The sequence below is a fragment of the Lacerta agilis genome, chromosome 6 (genome assembly GCF_009819535.1).
Source record: "Lacerta agilis isolate rLacAgi1 chromosome 6, rLacAgi1.pri, whole genome shotgun sequence".
Classification (NCBI taxonomy): Eukaryota; Metazoa; Chordata; class Lepidosauria; order Squamata; family Lacertidae; genus Lacerta; species Lacerta agilis.
Window position 1 is genome coordinate 64,603,584 of NC_046317.1, and position 18,853 is coordinate 64,622,436.

General features: G+C 41.4%; 2 protein-coding genes across 2 annotated transcripts; both read left to right on the plus strand.

The window, feature by feature from the left end:
• The first annotated feature begins 2,943 nt into the window (after window positions 1-2,943).
• Window positions 2,944-11,976, plus strand: TMEM183A (transmembrane protein 183A). Its single transcript, XM_033153144.1, is given in 9 exon segments — window positions 2,944-3,042; window positions 3,045-3,117; window positions 3,213-3,302; window positions 4,877-5,029; window positions 6,038-6,197; window positions 7,767-7,947; window positions 10,490-10,564; window positions 11,306-11,461; window positions 11,686-11,976. Coding segments are annotated over 9 exon segments (1,101 nt in total). The 5' UTR covers window positions 2,944-3,012; the 3' UTR covers window positions 11,869-11,976.
• A 2,213-nt stretch (window positions 11,977-14,189) lies between these two features.
• LOC117047796 (probable G-protein coupled receptor 139) lies at window positions 14,190-17,738 on the plus strand. Its single transcript, XM_033151027.1, has 2 exons — window positions 14,190-14,534; window positions 16,418-17,738. Exons 1-2 carry the CDS (start codon window positions 14,462-14,464, stop codon window positions 17,341-17,343), a joined length of 999 nt encoding a protein of 332 aa, XP_033006918.1. The 5' UTR covers window positions 14,190-14,461; the 3' UTR covers window positions 17,344-17,738.
• The last annotated feature ends 1,115 nt before the right edge of the window (window positions 17,739-18,853 follow it).

An 18,853-nucleotide genomic window follows, 5' to 3' on the forward strand; every position in this document is an offset into this window, starting at 1 on the left:
CACTTGTTGGCATGGAAGAGAGGAGTCCTAACTTGGATCTGTGTTCATGTGCAAAATCTATCGCCATTGTCATTAAGGGGGCAGGGAACTCCCCTAAAAAGGTTTGAACACTATGAACTACTACAGCTACCTGTATGCAAGTCAGCACAAACATCACAGGCTTCTCTGGTGCAATTCTGTGCTTTATTTAGCAAGAGAGGAGGTTGGAAGAGGTGAGCATAGCCTCTGGTCTGGAATATTAAGGGTAAAAGACACTAAGATTATTGTAAAAGCCAGCAGTCTTCAATTAGACATGGGACAAACATTTAACACAAGTGTGCAGTTGAGGACTCATTTAAAAAAAAAAAAAAAACAAATCAAATATTTGTATGCTGCTGCAACCCACCTTGGATCAGGCTGTGACCTGGTAGTGGTCCCCAGGTTGGATAAAAATGAATGATTTTTTAAAGGATTTTTTTATTTAAATCAGATTTTTTTTTTTTAAATCGGATTTTTTAAATTTAAATTGGATTTTTAAAAATAAAATGCAGTGTTATATTTGTTTTAAATGTCGCAGTGGTTTTGCGGCTCCCAGTTTCTTTTTTTTCCCTTCAGAAATGGGTCCAAGTGGCTCTTTTTGTCTTAAAGGTTGCAGACCCCTGTCTAGGAGGATGAACACAGTATTTATATTCACTACAAAGTACCTCCTTAATGGTGTAGTTCTCATACTCTCTGTAGCTGTTTAAACTGTTGCTAAATCCCTTTACTACCTTTTGAACTAAAAACCATTATTTTTAAATTTAAAAAGGAATTTCCTACAGGCAGCCTAAATCAATTAGGCCTTAGGATGCACACCAGCACAAAGTAAAGCAGCTTCCTAGTGTCTTAAGTTATGGTGTAGATTACCGGTACATTAAGACATTGGACCACTTAGCCTGCTGCATTCTACATAGCAAATCATCAGTTAAATTTGAATAATTAAATTTCCCATGTGAGATAACTGCTAAACTTTGTCACAATCCTATGTATGTTTACTCAGAAAGTGCATGTTTAGGATTGCTGTCTTAATTTATCTGAAATTAACTTTAAACATGAATGGCTTTAGTCCTCTAACACTGAATATATCACTGTGTACACATTTTGCAGACCATGATTGAACCAAAATGGGCTTTTCGTTAGATCTTCTGAGATTGGCAACATGTCTATATTTTAATCAGTTCATGCAGCTGTGCCTTTAACAGCAGCTTAATCTACAATTAAGCAGGAGACAATGTTAAAAAAAAATCACTTGCTAATATTTGCAGATCAACAATCTGCAGTTATGAGAAAGCTAAGCTCCCTCCCTCATCTGTTTGCAGCATATTTATGGACACCCCCCCATGGGGGTAAATTGCATAAAGAATTCTGCTCTGTTGGTTTCATTTTTATAAAGGCTTTCTTAGTCTATATAAATCAAGTTATTTCGTTACTGCATAACAAAAAAAAATCAGCGCCTATTGCTCTCTAAATATGTAATTCTTGGCTAAGTTGCTGGAAGTAATGATTTTATCAGCAGGAGCAGCTATAGCTGTTTAGAAGATGGGAGGGGAAACTGTAAGTGTTGTGTGAAAGAAGAAATGAGTATTGATTCCTCTCATGTAGAAAAATCTGGTGGTAAGTGAACTAGGGCAAAACATCATAATTTAATGCTTTCAGGTTTATGCTAGGGTATCATCCTTTGATATTATAATGCAAATTCAGTTGCGGAAACTTGGGAGAACAGATGAGGCAACTGTTTGAGAGAAAAAAATGTAAAAGTTATTAGAACCTGAGTGGGGAAGGTTGAAATAAACTGAAGTACAGTACACTGGCAACTTATATGCATTTAACTTGTGCATTCAGCTTTATGCAGATGTCAAAAAAGGCGGACAAGTGTCCAAGGGGGAGGGAACTTTAGCAATCCCACCCACCATTGCACCCAAAATGCTTTGATTATATGCAATTTTGGCTTTGGTGCAAACCCCAAAGCGTAACCCCCACTTAAGTTGCGGCCTTCTATAGGTTAGTCTGGGTATCACCCATTTTACTACCTAGTATGGGCATAGCTGAGGGTGGATGTTTTCCCCATGTGTTTAAGGGTTGTAGTATGTAAAAAAAAAAAAAAAAAGCTACTCTGCTGATCCGTGGGGGTCACCTTGGAGCAGGCATAGGCAAACTCGGCCCTCCAGATGTTTTGAGACTACAATTCCCATCATCCCTGACCACTGGTCCTGTTAGCTAGGAATGATGGGAGTTTTAGTCCCAAAACATCAGGAGGGCTGAGTTTGCCTATGCCTGCCTTGGAGGAACTCTGTTTAACTTTCTGTAGAGGAGAGTAATAAAAAGATGTACATTTCATTATCTCGCCTATCATGCTGCAGAACACTTTAAAAAGTCGCTACTTGGAGGAATCAACGAAGTTTGCAACATTTCTTTCATCAGTTAGTAGTATGGGGTTATTGGATGGGGAAAGCGCCCAGATGGCAATTCACAATATATTGGCATTTCATCCTGCAAAAGATCTCTCAACAACTTTGTTAAATTTAAAGCTTAAGCTGAACGGAAATCTGATCGCAGTTCTTCCCGGAAAGTACTATCTATATACGGTGCCACCCTGTCTCTTTGAAAGGGGCGCACTTGGCACGCAGGACCGTGGGAAAGCCTTAAAAAGAGGAAGGACCCGTGGTGTTGTTTTCAGGAAGAGATATCGCATGAAAGCGCATCGGCGGCGGCGGCGCCCAACCACTTTCCCGTCGGTGAGAAACGAGGCAAGCGCATCGGGGAGAAGCCGCACTCCCCTGAGCCCCTTAACGAGCCGCCGCTACTTTCGCAGGCTGATGACGTGGCGGGTCGGCGTCGTCGGCCGATTGCGTCCGTCTCGCGCGCCGGGGCGCTTCTGGATGTCGCGAGAGTTGCCGGTAACGTAGGTTCACGGGGCCCGGGCGCTGCGGGGATGGCTGAGAAGCTGCCTGGAGCCGACGAGCGAGGCTCCGCGGCCTGGCTGTCGCCGAGGAAATGGCACCCCGAGACCGGCCAGTAACCGCGTCCACTTTGCCATGCGTAAACGCGGGGCCCGGAAACGTCTCAAGGCTCGGGCTGGCGACGTCTGCTTGGAGCGCGGTGAGCCGCTGAGGCCCAGTGCTAGTGGACGGGGGTGGGGGGTGGAGTCGGCCATTATTGTTCCGGATCCTTAAACTCTCGTTTTCTGCCCGTAGTGACCGTAGCCGATTATGCGAATTCGGATCCCTCCGTGGTGAAATCCGGACGCGTAAAGAAGGCTGTGGCCAACGCGCTGCAGCAGGAAGGTGAGTTCGGGCTTGAATGGCCCACGGAGGATTTTTTTCCCGACCTGGAGAGTCGCTACAGAGGCCACTTGGAGTATGTTGGCATTAAAAAATTAGCAATCTGTATTTTGGTGCCCAACGCTTTTGAGTGCCCTCTTGCCTTCCTCTACCCCCTCCCCCAAAATCTCGTAAACACTGCAGGATTCAATTAGGTCCCAAGGTATGGTCTAATCATGGCACTTGGGACCACCACATTGCCCACCAGGACAAGACCCTAAGCAACTATGTTAATTGCTTTCATCACTGTAGACTTGTCAGAGTAGGAGGCTCCATGTATCCTTGATGCACATATATGTGGGCCTTTAGAAGAGTGAGCACATCCCTGTAATCTTTTCATTCTGAAGAAATGGTACGCTAGCTATCAGAAGCTTAGAAAATGCTATTATAGGCTAACAAACTATTAGAGCCCTGTAGTCAAATAACCAGATGGTTAGTATAAATCAATAAATAAAATTCAGCTACTTGCTTTTATCATATCTGCTTTTTGGCCCCGTTACCGCTCTAAATGCACAAACAGCTGAAGATGCAAATGGCAGAATTTCTCTGTGCAGTCTAGATTGAGTATATGCTATCCCCTCTCATGTCCTGAGTCCACAGTCTTCCAAATCTCCTTTGTTTGTTTGTTTTTTTGTATATTTTAGATCTTATGATTTATCTGGAAAATGCTTGATTAGGTTGTGTACTTTCTGCTGTTTAATTATTGCTTATGACTACCTTAAATATATTTGTAATTATGTATTTTCATGTTGTAATCTGCCTTGAGCATGGTTTTAACTATGGGAAGGCAGAGTACAAATAAAAACATGTATTTGTGTACACAGCTAGATGTCCTAGGTGTAGGACAAACATAGCATTGCACCAGTCCCATTTTCTTTTTGGCTCTTCTTATTTCTTCCTCCCCAACTCCATTTTTCAATCATCCATTGACTCAAGTTTCCTGCTTTTCAGACCACTACTCTCTTGCTTGCTTTCTGTAACCAGAATGTATTATGAGCTAGCCTTCCTAAAACTCCTCTGTATACTAAGCAAACTTTTCTTTTATTATCCCCTTCTTGTATCAGTTTCCCTGTCACCTCAACTTTTTCTCAAGCCCCATTCTCTCTTACCATATATTCAGATTTCTCTTACTTAGTCTGTTGCTTACTGTGCACCCTTCCTTCAGATCCGCTGCCTCTGGACTCCCTGTCTTGGCTTGCCTAATTCCCATCATAGCTTCCCTGCTCTTGACCTTCTGCTGTGTAAGGTTTTAATCCGAGCCAAACCAGTAACTTCCATTCCTTGGGGAATCTGGACCATAAACTAACTTGTTTACTTTGAAGCCAAACATTTTGTGCTACCACACTACTTCTGGCAATTGGAAATTTCACCACCAGTGCAGATAGCAAATCACGCTTGGTAAAATAGACTCCATGTTGTATTTGAAACTACCAGTTGGCTATTTATTTCTCCTCTAACAGTTGGATTACTAAGATAACATTCAACATAGATATTTGCCAGCTCTTGTATCTTAATATGTTCTTTCTTTGTGGTTTTAGTAAAATCACTTTGTGGTTTGGAAGCCTCTTATGTACCAACTGATGAAGTGTTATCAGTGGCAGAATCTTGTGATAGTTGTGATGAAATGGATTCTAAGGATATCACCAATGATTCAATATTGTCTGGGAAAAAGAAAAGCAAGAGACATAAAGGTAAGAGCTGAGTTGATTTAATCAGTCATTCCCATTTGTCAAATTACTTTGTGTGTGTGAGAGCTATATACAGTGGTACCTTGGGTTACAGACGCTTCAGGTTACAGACTCCGCTAACCCAGAAATAGTACCTTGGGTTAAGAACATTGCTTTAGGATGAGAACAGAAATCACGCGGCGGTGCAGCAGCGGGAGGCCCCATTAGCTAAAGTGGTACCTCAGGTTAAGAACAGTTTCAGGTTAAGAACGGACCTCCAGAATGAATTAAGTTCTTAACCCGAGGTTCCACTGTAGTTTCTCACGTTTCTGTTTTTATTTGGCATGCAAGCTTCCTTTTTATTACCTCGGAAGCTCGTAAAAACCTTAGCCAAAAGCCATTGTAGACATGTTCCAGCCATGAAGCTTACTGGTTGAACTTGAGTCAGTTAATTGGCTACCTGAAATACGATCTTAGAAGATGAAGTTGTTTGAATGGGCAACTCCTTATACTGCAGCTGACTGTGCTGATAACGGCCTAGCACTTGCTGGGGAGCAGACTAACTGCCAGGTTCTTGATTGTAACATGCTTGATACTGTACATTGCTTTGAGACGTGTGTGGAAGATGATTTTTAAAAATTGAGTGTTTTAAAGAAATTATCCATACGTTTAATTAATCAATCAATCAAAACATTTATACCCTTTCCTGGTGCAAAAGCACCACTTGGGATGGCTTACAAAGTTTAAAACATCAATAGTATAAAAATGATATTAAACAGTCAGCCAAGGAGGTCAGAACAACAATTAAAATCAAGCATAAAAACATTTATTAACCACATATGACAAAAGCCTGCCAGAATAAAGTAGCCATTAATAATCAACCAAGAAAAGGGGCAATGGAGAGGGCCAACTGTACACCATGATGCAAGGTGTCGTAAATCTCACTTTGGAGCCTAGTTCTAGCAAAGCAATGTCCATTTCTTACTAGCCTTGAAGGGTGAGTGTCAATAACAGTTTTTTCCTTTCCTTCAGATGATTCTGACGAGGTGATAGGCAAAGACTATCCCATTGATATTTGGTTGGTGTTGGCTTCCTACATACGTCCAGAAGATACTGTGAATTTTTCTCTTATCTGTAGAAAAGCCTGGATTGTCACTTGTACTGCTGCCTTTTGGACCAGACTTTATAGAAGGTATGACAATTTATAACATGTTTTTTTTGTCAGTAGTAACTACATTATTTCTCATCATACAGGGAGAATGGAGAATTGAACTGTAAGCTAGTTTTGGTGCAGGATGGGTTCTGCAGTCCTCCCATGCGCATAACATATAACTGGCACACTGCATGGAGGTCAAATTAATGGAATTCTTTTCTTGTGCAGCAGTAGGGAGAGATTATATGGCTCACTGGATTTTGACACAAAGCTTTGCATTGGCTGTATGAACAATAGACAAGGAGAGCACACCAGTGTCTGCATCACAGGAAAGAGGCATACAGTAATTGGCCATATCACTATGTTGACCAGCTCAGTGTTTTGTGTAGTACTCGTTCTTTTCAGCTTCTGCTAAAGTAACTGTAACTGTAAATATACTAATTGCTGTTAATGTGACTGCACTTGTATTTAACTATGTGAGAGAGGGTATTAAAATATGGGTGAGCAACCCTTAGAGATCTGGTTATCAGAAGTATATGGTGCATGATAAATGGAAGTATGACAGTGGGGAAAGGCGTAATGACCTGGTACATTCAGCTAGTCTTCCTTCTCAATTTTTTTCTATATTAATCTTACTAACAGGATTTTTCATGTAGGTATGATCAGCATTTTTAGAATGCTGAACTATCTGGTTCTCCACTGTAAACCTGGACTTTGATTATGCATATGTTGACGAATAGTACAGGAAAAAAATCCATTATGGCAAACATTTAAAATAAATGTGATTTGGGGGGACGGCGGGTAATAGGGTGGTATATGCCTTTCATATTTGGAGCAGACCAAATAAAATTGTGAACTTGACTAATTTTAGTCCATTGATTTCAGTGGGTCAGATCTTAATTTGACTTTGTCAGATACCTGCCATTTTTAGTATTTTTCTGGGTTTACCTAAAAGGGCAGGGATGCTGAGGCAGATGAAACCTCCCTTCCTTCACCAACTAAGAAACATGAGTGGGCTGCATGCACTCTTCACATTAGTTTTAGTGGGGGTCATTGCTCTTCCCCCTTTTTTATTAGGAGATGTTAAGATGCCTTGTGGATTTCTCATTCTAATTCCAGTGTTGGCTTAGTGCTCCAATCCATAGATTGGAGTGTAGTGTAGTGGTTAAGAGTAGTAGACTCATAATCTGGTGAACCAGGTTCGCGTCTCTGCTCCTCCACATGCAGCTGCTGGGTGACCTTGGGCTAGTCACACTTCTCTGAAGTCTCTCAGCCCCACTCACCTCACAGAGTGTTTGTTGTGGGGGAGGAAGGGAAAGGAGAATGTTAGCTGCTTTCAGACTCCTTCAGGTAGTGATAAAGCGGGATATCAAATCCAAATTCTTCTTCTTCTCTTTGACACACAAGCAGGCTACATGAACATAACGTCAAATTAATCCATGCTTGACATTATGTGGAACAGATAGTTGGTACTGCATTTGGAGAGGGTGTGGCCAAAAACAGAATACATCTCAAAAGGAGCAAACTCTCGTCTGAGAAACACTGGTTTAAGTAGTCTTTGCATGAAATTTGGTATTTGTCTTAAATGAGTTTTTGTTTGCATTTTAGGCACTACAACAGAAATGCATCCCTCCCCGTCCGTTTACAGCCAGAGTCAGTGGAAAAGTTGTACTGCCTTCGTGCGTGTGTAATTCGGTCTTTGTACCACATGTACAGACCTTTTGTTTCTCAGGTAGCCAGGAATCCAGCTATCCCAGAAACTACACCAAGCACTCTCAAAAATTCAAAAGTAAGTTTGAAGAAATGTGCTTTTATCCAAGTGGTGTGTGGTGTTGTATTTCTGTTGAAACAATGAAATGCATGTGTTTGAGCCCACTTCTCAACTCACATTTTTGGACAGGCTTTGTTTTTGCTAGGAGCACATTTGTGCATATTTACTTACTGCTTATTAAAGCCTTGGCTCTGGATTTCTAGGGGCATCTTATTCTATGAGTGCCTGATCTTTGACCTGCCAAAGCAGAAATTAAGATGTTTACTCTTAAAATACAAGATTAACATTTTCCTTGTCCATTGGCAATGTGTATGCACAACTAATATGTTCCAAAGCAGCTTATACTCCCTTGTCAAATTTTTCTTTCCTAGGAGGTTGTGAGCTAGCCAGTTCCCAATCTAATGGAAAAGAATGATTGGCATCTTTGATTCTTCATGTTCACATCACAACGGCTTTGGTGTCCACAGCTAATAGCGCAGTCATACTAACAATCTACATCCCGTGTATTTGTAAATTAACTTTATAAAGGAAATTAAATGTGAAAAATCTGTGTTGCAGTAACAGTTATGGTTTTGCTTAAATTCTGTAAGCATAGGCATTTGCCACCAATCTTACTTCATTGCACCTTTGCATTATTGAAATACAAATTACGCATTTGTGTATATAGCAGTGTGTTTGCACACTGTACAGCCTCAGAGCCTCTACACTTTGATTTGGGTATTCCTCTCTCCTCTCTCTTATGGGAGATGACCACATTGAGCATGCAAGGCAGAGGAACTTGGACCCTTTGGTTACTGAATCCAGATCTTGTATATAATTTCCCTTTCTCTTTCCCAGTGTAGCTTCTGTGGGACACTGGAGCCGTTGTGGTGTCAGCAGAAGTTTGCCCTTAAGGACATCCCCACTGTTTGGAGCAGCAGGCCACATGGTACACATCTGAAGGGTAGGGCAGCTGATATGTGGATGACGTCCTCAGCCCCTTAGGAGGTATTCATGTGTTAAACTACTTTCCTCCTTGTAACTCATACCCAAGGCTGCTCAAGAGGAGTGGGATAATTAACAGGGGAGCATGCTTCTGACAAGCTATGAAGAGAGGCAAGTTTGCATGAAAGCTCCTTGCTGCATGCTTCTGAAGTTAACTAAAATTTGGCTTGTGCATGTCTCCTTTATAAAGAATGAAGGTTTGCTGCTTACAATAGATAGACTGTTACTAGTGTAGGCTCTTATCTATACAATACCTAGAAATGAAGGAAAGAATCACCCTTGAATAGAAGAGTGCCTCCCTCTTATTGTTTATAAGAAGAATGAATCAGCAGTTGTTGCCTTTGGACTTGCATCTTTTCCTCTCTTTTTTGGAGCGGATTGTTTAATAATAATAAAAAACTCAGTGGTTTACAAAAGATAAAACAGTAAAGTCAAGCAAAATACAAACTCAACTTGAAAACATACAGAAGTTAAAATACATAACATATTAAAATTACCTCAATTTTCTAAGCACCTGGAATGGCTTGTGCAGTGGTACCTCAGTTTTCGAGCATCTCAGAAGCCGAACGTTTCGGTTTTCGAATGCCAAAAACCCAGAAGTAATTGCTTCTATTTTTGAACATGCCTTGGAAATTGAACAGCTTCTGCTGCATCGTCGTTCCCCCCCCCCCCCAATTTCTCCATTGGCTTTGCAGACCACTCTTTGCGCCTTGGTTGTTGAACGTTTCGGAAGTCAAACAGTCTTCCGGAACAGATTACTTTCTACAACCAAGGTACCATTGTATAAACAGGAATGTTTTTATCGGGCACCAGAAGAGTACAGTGAAGGTACATGCTTTATCTCAATGGGCAGGGAATTCCAAAGTGTAGGCTCTGCACATTGAACAATCAAGTTCTTACAAATGCAGAACAGGTAATATGTGGCACATGCAGATGGGTCAATTCTGCCAATCATAGCAGTCAAGTGGACATATGTAGTGTTAGATGATCTTGTAGGTAAACTTGTCCAAAGTTGTTAAGGGCTTTATGTACTAATAGTAACACCTTGAACCTGGCCCACTAGCAAATCAGTGCATATCTCTGAGCGTTAATATGCTGACAAGTCTTTGGCCCTGTCAGCAATCCTTCTGCACCAACTGCAGCTTGATAACTGTCAGTGTGGGTGTAAATTGTCCCATGTGATTATCAACTTCTCTACAGAATATATGCCCCTAACCTGAATGCACAACTGTGTGCCCTGAAGCTTCAACTAATAATAAACACTAGTTCATCCTATTGTCACTTTTCTGTTCTTGGTTTCTTTTCTTTCAGGTGTTTCAATGTGAGTGCTGTGTACAAGTAACTATATTGCATGACTGGTTTGTGTCATGTTTGACACAGATTTCACATGTAATGTTTGGGGCAGAAGCATGTTTTAAGCTTTTAGCAAGTGTTATGCTGCCTCATAGCACTGTAAAAAAATAACAATTTAATTCATGGGCAATGCAAAGTGTATTAATTTGTGTTTATACAAACTGCTTTAAAGCTATAGTGTTGTTGTTGTTTTAAAAAGAAACCTTTCTCTTTTCTGCATCAGTGTCTGCTTTTCTGGTCTAAAAAAGTTGGTCGACAGCCTTCACTGTGGGAATTCAGCTTCAAATTCCAAAGACAGGTATGAAAGCTAAACAACTTAGCAATTTCATGGATGTTATTTATATACCACAATATAGTAAAATAATAAACTTATACAGTGGTACCCCGCAAGACGAATGCCTCGCACAACGGAAAACTCGCAAAACGAAAGGGTTTTGCGAGTTTTTAGTTGACTCGCGAGACGAATTCGTCTATGGCTCTTTTTCGCAAGACGAATTCGTCTGGCGAGGTACCACTGTAAGCACCGGAGCCGCGCCGCGTTTTAAAGCTGCAGCGAGCAAACAGCAGCATTGCTGTTCGCTCGTTGCAGCCTTAAAACGCGGCGCCGAGCCATACAGGGAGCTGTAAAGGCTTACCTTTTGGCTCCGGTCGGGAGGAGTGTTGTCCATCGCGTCCATCTTGGATCGACTGTGCATGTCTGTGCTGCTGTTCGCTCCCTGCAGCTTTAAAACGCGGCGCGGCGAGGCTCCGGTGCCGGCCGGAAGGGGCCCCCGGACTTTTTCCCCCCATAGGAACGCATTAATTAAATTTTAATGCGTTCCTATGGGAAATGGTGCCTCGCAAGACGAAATTTCCGCAAGACGAAAAGTCTTGCGGAACGAATTAATTTCGTCTTGCGAGGCACCACTGTAATATTAAACCACACTTAAAAACACATAAAAAGCAGCAATAGAAAATATTTCAGGAATAGTCTGCAGTTATGAAAGTTTATAGATATGGAATCAATTTCTAGCAAACTAATGGGCATATTTCTTTCAAGAATAAGACTTTCAAGAATAAGTGTTCAAAACATCTTCAACCACCCATCCGGTACAAAGATGTCCACATGAACCCTGACCAAGACTGCTGTCTGCTGCAGATCACTACTCTTGATTTCATATATATTCCTATAGTCATGGGCATGACAGTTACTTTGGTAAGTGTTAGAACTTCTGTACGGTACTTTTCAACCATAGCTTCAAAAATATGTCCTGTGCAATCTTTCTACCAGTTTTGTTAGAAAAATTATTATATTGTGAAGATGTATTTCCTCAAATGATAAAGTTTATTCTTAAAATTTGCACATTGAAATTCTATAGTAAATAGTATTCATATTTGACAGGTCCAGATCTTAATGTTTCTGATTTATCTTATTTGCAGTTCACGATAAATGTGAGCACTGACATGAGGCATCATAGAGTGAAAATGGTGTTCCACGATTCTCCAGTTTGGAGTGGCAAGAAACACAGATTTGACCATGGAGTGCAAGTTGTAATGGACCCTGTGCACAGTGTGCGCCTTTTTGATTGGTGGCACCCACAGTTTCCTTCTTCATACACCTGAAAACTCTCAAGTAGTTTGTCATATGAACTGAAAAATATTTCAAGAATCCTGGTTATATTTGTAGACTATATTCTATATACCATCTCCATAAATGACTAAACTTGATAAGCCAAGTCTCTGTATTTGGTCAGCAATGGGAGGAATATTTTATGATAAGGTTGCAGAAGCACTTATGTAAGGCATTTTATGATGGGGGCGCGGGGGGAGCTTCAGCTAAAACTTGTCTGGTGCTAATGAAAATTACCACCACCTTTATGAGAAAAGACTATTGTTTCTATATAGTTTATTTACTAGTGGTATATCCAAGTTAAAGTGATAGTTTCTTGTGATCTCTTAACAGCATACTTGGACTGGTGTACTCAGTAAGGAAACTACAAGGACTGCAGGGTTATATATCCTCACCAATCTTGCTTACTCCTAGCAGGACTCATTCATATGCCTTGGACATAACAGTTCACAGACTATCTTTGTAGAAAAAACGTGAAGTAGAACTGAGAGCTGAATTGCTTAAATGTGTGTCTTCAAAAGATACTGGCTGTAGTAGAAAGTTCTCTTTAGCTGGGTCTGCTTGCACATGCTATATAACTATCTTCCCTGTGTACTTCAGGGAACTGTATAATTATCTTAGTTTCCATCTTGCAGTAATTGGAGGAATGCTTACTACCTTGCTAGCTTATTAGGATTTCTTGGAGTAATTGGTCTATAACAAAGTCACTTCGGACTTGGGTAATATACTAGCCAAAATACTGGAAAGTTCTATAAGCAACTTGCTCATAAGTCTCCATGCTACTTAGCTATAGAAAGAAGATACATGGTCACCAAAGTGTAGTGTTAGGGTAGACAGTTGGGCAAAACAAGTTTTAACATAATGTCATTGGGTTGTATTCACAGAACATTTCCTCCTCCCCCCCCCCCAATGAACCAATTAAATATGTTCTGTGGCTTTCCCCAACACTTTGGAGCATATTTTGGTTAGCGTGGGGGAGGGGGAGGGAAAGTCCTGTTGCCCAGGTGGAACTTGGACTTGCACAATTATCTAATTTAATACCACCCATTAATTGTAGAAATTATTAAACCTCTGCAAGTCTTTCCTCTTCCTCTTGAGCTATTCACCAGCGCAGGCTGATGAAGAGCTCATTGACAAGATGTGAGGAAGTAAGATAAGACAATAAATTTGTAGGAAATCTGCAACCTTTCATGTGGCAAATTGTGTCTTCCCCCTGTCTATTTAGCTCCTTTGCTAAATGCTGCTTGAGGAGACCCTGCCTTTTCATATTCATGGTCATTACACTACACCTGACCCTCACTTCCTACCCATTTAGGTATCAAACAGGTGACACATGGAAAGGGGTGTGTAACTTGCATTAACAAGCCACAAAGCAAAAGATAAAGATGGCTGTTGTCTGGAAGTACTATCTAAGGCTTGGACAATGCAGTAGTTACCTTGCTAACAAATTGAAGGAGGGTTCTATTTGAATAGGAAATAGCTAAGACCAGCAGATGTATGCAAGTGAAGGAACCAACAGGAAAATCACAGGCTAAGGAAAAGAGGGGTGTGGAAGCTAGCTTTAAAGGGAAGCTGGAATTTGTACCATCCCTCCCACTCATGTACAGGCCTGCACACTTGGTGGGCATTTTATGTATTCATTCAAAGCATTTATAGCCCACTCTTCAGCCAGAAAAACTGCCAGGGTGGCTTACAAGTAATCAGAAATAACATCTGTATATAAACCTACTTTGAATACTGTTAAAACTCTATTACTGTATTATAAAGATCAAATTCAAACTACACATAACATGGTTTGAGGTGAAACTGGTGACTGGCTCAAGAGATTCTTGCACTTGCTTCTCTTCACTGTGGTTTTGACTTCTACAACTCTTGCATTTATTAGGTCTTGTATGAGTTTTTGCAACAGCACGGTTTCCTCACATTTCCTTTTCTTGTATTTGATACACCTAGTTCAGTTCTGATGGAACCTTTATCTGATTATCACCTTAATAGTGGGAGGCTTTCTGCTTTGTGCGTAGTTCTTCTATATTGGGAAGATCAGTGTGTTTGGCTTTCCAAAAAGAACATTTCAGGTGTTGGTGTCAAGTGGCATTTGGCATTTGGTTATATTTTTCCTTCCTTGTGAGCCATAAAACTGAAATACAAAAAGCAATTTCTTGTCACATGAAAGGCAATCAAAGTTGCAATAGCAACAAACATGTTAAAGAGTAAAATCGGAGACAAGTGGGGCCAATTTTTTTTAAAAAGGCTAAAATTCAATCATGAACCTAGAGCAGCATGCATCTTTTTTTTTTGCCAGCATCAGAGAATTTGCGTATATATCCATTACCTTATTCTACCACTTTAGTTGATCATGTTTAATTTTGTGCCCATAATCTTGTCTCTGTGCATATCCTCTCCTTTCATAACTAACCTGATAATAATTAACCTGAGATTTGTAGGTGCTAAATTAAATTAAGTTACTGATTATTTAAACAGATAGTAATTAGGAAGATAAACACAGGACAGTCCTGCCATAAGGAAATACTGGACTGTCTTTTAACACAAGCAGACAAGACATTTGCTAGAGAACTGGATTTCAGAATGCTGTCAGAACACTGGATGGTAACACTAAATAAAGTGTTCTATCCACTTCTAGCAATAATCGGGATCCCATGTAAGTATGCTGGACATAAGCAGCAAGTAGAAATGTCTTCCAAAATTGGGCTGTCTTCCTGAGCGAGGGATACAACCACAGAAGCAACAAAGATTTACCGGTAATGTCTGGTAGAGCAGAGGTACGCAACCTAAGCCCCAGGGGCCAGATGCGGCCCAATCGCATTCTCAATCTGACCTGTGGATAGTCTGGGAATCAGTCTGTTTTTACATGAGTAGAATGTGTGCTTTTATTTAAAATGCATCTCTGGGTTATTTGTGGGGCATAGGAATTTGTTCTTTTTTTTCCAAAATATAATCCGGCCCACCACATGGTCTGAGGGACGGTTGACCGGCCCACGGCTGAAAAAGGTTGCTGACCCCTGTGGTAGAGCAATAGTCAGTGGGGGGGGGCCTTCTCACTGAAAGGGGAGAAGAAAAATACAATTTTGAATGAGGAGAGAGAAAAACAATCCCTAAAGCTGGTTGGTGCTTTAGAAGCTGCTCTCCCTCCTGTGTCCTTGGATTTCTGACAGCCAGTATAATGTCTGTAAGTGATGCTCGGGAAGTTCTTCCATGTTCTGACAGCCATTAGAGATGTTTACAAATCAGTATTCCAGCTAAGCCTGCTTTGAGCTTATTTCTTGGTGATCTTCAGCTGGCATATCATGACTTGCTACTGTCTTGAAATTTACTTCAAATGTGTTTACAGTGATAGCTTGGGAACCATTTAAAAATATGAGAGAAACAGTCATAGATGTTTTAGGATGCTGAATGATAATCTAAATAACTTCCCAATTTGCAGAGGATAGAACAGGGTAGAATTTAGCTCCTGAAGGACCACCAATGGCCTGAGAAAATACTGTTGACTTACTCCACAGTTGTAGTGTCAGAACATAAAAAGTGCCTTTCTGCCAACGTATTCACACAATGTGGTTTGGTATCTTTATTTTAGATCAGTGTTTTTCAACCTTTTTTGGGCAAAGGCACACTTGTTTCATGAAAAAAATCATGAGGCACACCACCATTAGAAAATGTTAAAAAATTTAACTCTGTGCCTATATTGACTATAATATAAAGTAATTCTCTTGAATAGGAATCAAATAAACAATTTTTCCCACGGCACACCAGGCAACATCTCGCGGCACACTAGTGTGCTGCGGAACAGTGGTTGAAAAACACTGTTTTAGATACCAAATCACCTTGTGAGTACATTGGCAGAAAGGCACTTTTTATATTCCGACTCTACAGTTGTGGAGAACTTGGTGAAAAGCTTACCCGGTCGGATGCCAAATGCTGGATACAATCCCTCAGCATAGTGCCATGAAAGAGGAAGCTCTATTAGCTTTATTTTCTCTTGGAACCTGATCCTTAGTGGCCAGCTGAGCAGTAGTTTATCCAACATGTACGATGGAGTTATCTGCAGTAATAATTGCATTGGGGAAGCCAATTGAGTGAGCTGATGCGACAGTGTTTCCAAACATTTGAATTGCTCAGGGAGAAGGAAACAGCAACTGAATGTTTGTAGCCCAACATCTATGAGAGAGGAGAATGTCATATATTTGGGATCTATACTTCACACAGATTTTGGGGAGGTAGAGTATGTGGAGAGTAAATGGGCTGCTAAACAGAGGAGGTCCCTCAGCTGAGGTGACAGGGTAGCTGAAGGAATAAACAGAACAAGCAGAGATAAGGGTTAGCGAAGGAAACGGGTCTAGGGAATGGCAGAGTGGAGGGGACACAAGAAGACAAAAGTGTTGTGGAAAATATAGGGCCACGGCACAGAGGGGTTGGGGTCAGGACTACACTGGCGTGTATTAGGCATACAGTTTATTGATTACTGGCTTCCAGTTACAGAATTTGGTCCTGGTTCTTGGGTCACATGGTTCTTGTTTTGCATTGCAGCAAATATTATGACAATGTTCATCTTGTGGCGAAAGAACTGTCGTATTGCCCCTTCCAGTCGGTACCACCTCATGGCCATGTCCTTCTCAGACACAGTAGTCCTTGTTCTTTTCGTCCTACTTGAGATGGTCACAGAATGTTTCAGTGAAAGGCCATTCTGGTACAGTGACCCCTGGTGTACCCTGCGGGATGTTTTCTGTTATGGTGCAGTCAACACTTCTGTCTGGCTGGTGGTCTCCTTCACCATTGAGCGCTTTATCACTATCAACACCTTCAGGCTAAAGATGAGAATCTGTTCTGCCAGGAACACACTCTATGCTATTGGTGTGATCCATGTCTGCAGCTACATTGTGGCCATCCCCCATTACTGGTCAAACTATTCAACAGTGGAGAATGCTACAGGACTTTCTATCTGCAAGTATAACCCTAAGCTCTCCAGAACGTATGTTGAAGCACTTGTGTGGTTTCAGACCTCTCTGCTCTATATTATCCCATACACCATCATCTTTACCTTGAACACCCTCACTCTAAGACAGATAATGTGCCATAACAAAGTGCACTGTCTCTCTCGAGGGATGTTGCATAGAACCCAACCTAAAACCCACTTTGGGAAACCGAAAAAGAAGCCAGTTATCCTCCTGGTGACAGTTTCAATGACATTTGCCTATCTCTGTACCACAAGGTTTGTTACCCAAGTCATCATCAAGACCTGCTACTATGACATAGAAAGGAAAGATTACTCCAAGACCATAAACATTGTGGCAGATATAGGGACCATGCTGGAAATGACCAACACTGCTGCCAATATGTATCTCTATGCCTGCACCCAATCTGCCTTCCGAAGGGAGCTTATCCGGTATCTGAAGATCATCGTTTATCCTTGGCAAGCAAAAAGAAAAACCCTACCTGTTGTTTTCCAGGCATAGAACAACATACCATCCAACAGAGATGTTATGATACGTCTGTTTTGCAGCTGAGTCAGAGGCCACCTGAGCTCTGCCCTTAGTGCTCTTGCAAGTGGGAAGATGCAACTGGTTCCATGTCCCAAAGGCTCACAGCTTCAGCCTACCTGGATGCCTGCTTTTCAGTGACAGCAGCAAAGACACCCAAATGGATGAGTTTCTCCCATGATTTTGAAATAATTTGCTGGACCATTACCAATCCCATTATTTAAACAGCCTCTGCACGTACACACACAAACACCACACGTACCAGCACCCTCTGCTTCATTTGATCACCAACCTCCTACTCTTTCAGGCAGAGAGAAGGGTCTTTATTTGTGAACCGGCCTGAGATCTTTTGATGAATGGCTGTATATAAACTGAATAAATAATAACAGCAACAACAGTGCTTTCTCTTTTTATAAAGAAAAAAGGTGCCGGTACTCACCATGAAGTTGTTACAGTAAGTGTACTTTTAACATTTGCGGGGGGGGGGGTTGCTGGTACTGCGTACCCCACCCCCACCCCACCCCCAGAAGAAAAAGCACTGAATTATTGTGCATTCTGTGTAGCTGAAGCCCAGCTTAAAATAGCAACAGCGCACTTCCCACTGCCTGAAGTAGCTGAAGCCAATAGCGCTGACTTTGCCGCTTGTAGAGAAATCTGTTTCTTCCTCCCACACACTACTGTACTAATAACCCTTACATTTGCTCAAAAATGTGCACCTTTCTGAATATAGCAGAATTCTACTGCTTAGTTCTGTTTTGCCTTGGTGTCAAATTGTGTACTGTAAAACACTCCACCTGGTAAGCTTGTCCAACCTTGTGGTGGGTTGGACATCTGTATCATTTCAGAGCCACAATAGAAATCTAAACAGCACAGCCCTGACACTGGAAGCAGAAATCATGGATTATATGGTCGTCTCTCTGCCCTTGTACCTGATTCCTGTGAGATTTAACACCCACACACTTTATTAATGCTGAACAAACATGCAGGGAGGGAAATATATTTGTACTATCAGCTCCCAATACATTTAATTTCCTGTAAGACTGCTGTTCTTTCCTCTGTTGCCAAGAATAGGCTTGCTAGGAAACATGAGGGAAAATATGGTTATTGGCATTGTGAAAGGAAGGAAGCAGGGGTGTTGCTAGATACTTAAAAGACCCTGGCACAATTTGTAAGCAGGGATGCAAACTTAGGCTGACTTTCAGAGAGGGCAGGGGATGACAGACACTGGTTCTCATCCTGAACTATGGGATATGAACAGGATTTTCTGCTCCCAGTATGTGGATTGGGACCTCTGCAAATTAAGGTGGTGAGTGGCTGAGTTCTCACTGGCACTGAGCTTTGCAGCATGCCCAGCAGCTCTAAGTGAGTATGTTAAAAACATGTTTTTAAAAGGCAGCAAAGCACCTGGGGGCTGGTGCAAGAGATCCAGAGGTGGGGGGGATTTTTTTGGCAACAACATCCCTGAAGGCATGTTCATTGTATGTAT

Coding starts and splice junctions, on each gene's coding strand:
- LOC117047796 (XM_033151027.1), top strand. CDS start 14,462: ATGCTGTCAGAACACTGGATGGTAACACTAAATAAAGTGTTCTATCCA. Junction 14,535..16,417: donor AGCAATAATCGGGATCCCAT/GTAAGTATGCTG, acceptor TTTGCATTGCAG/CAAATATTATGACAATGTTC.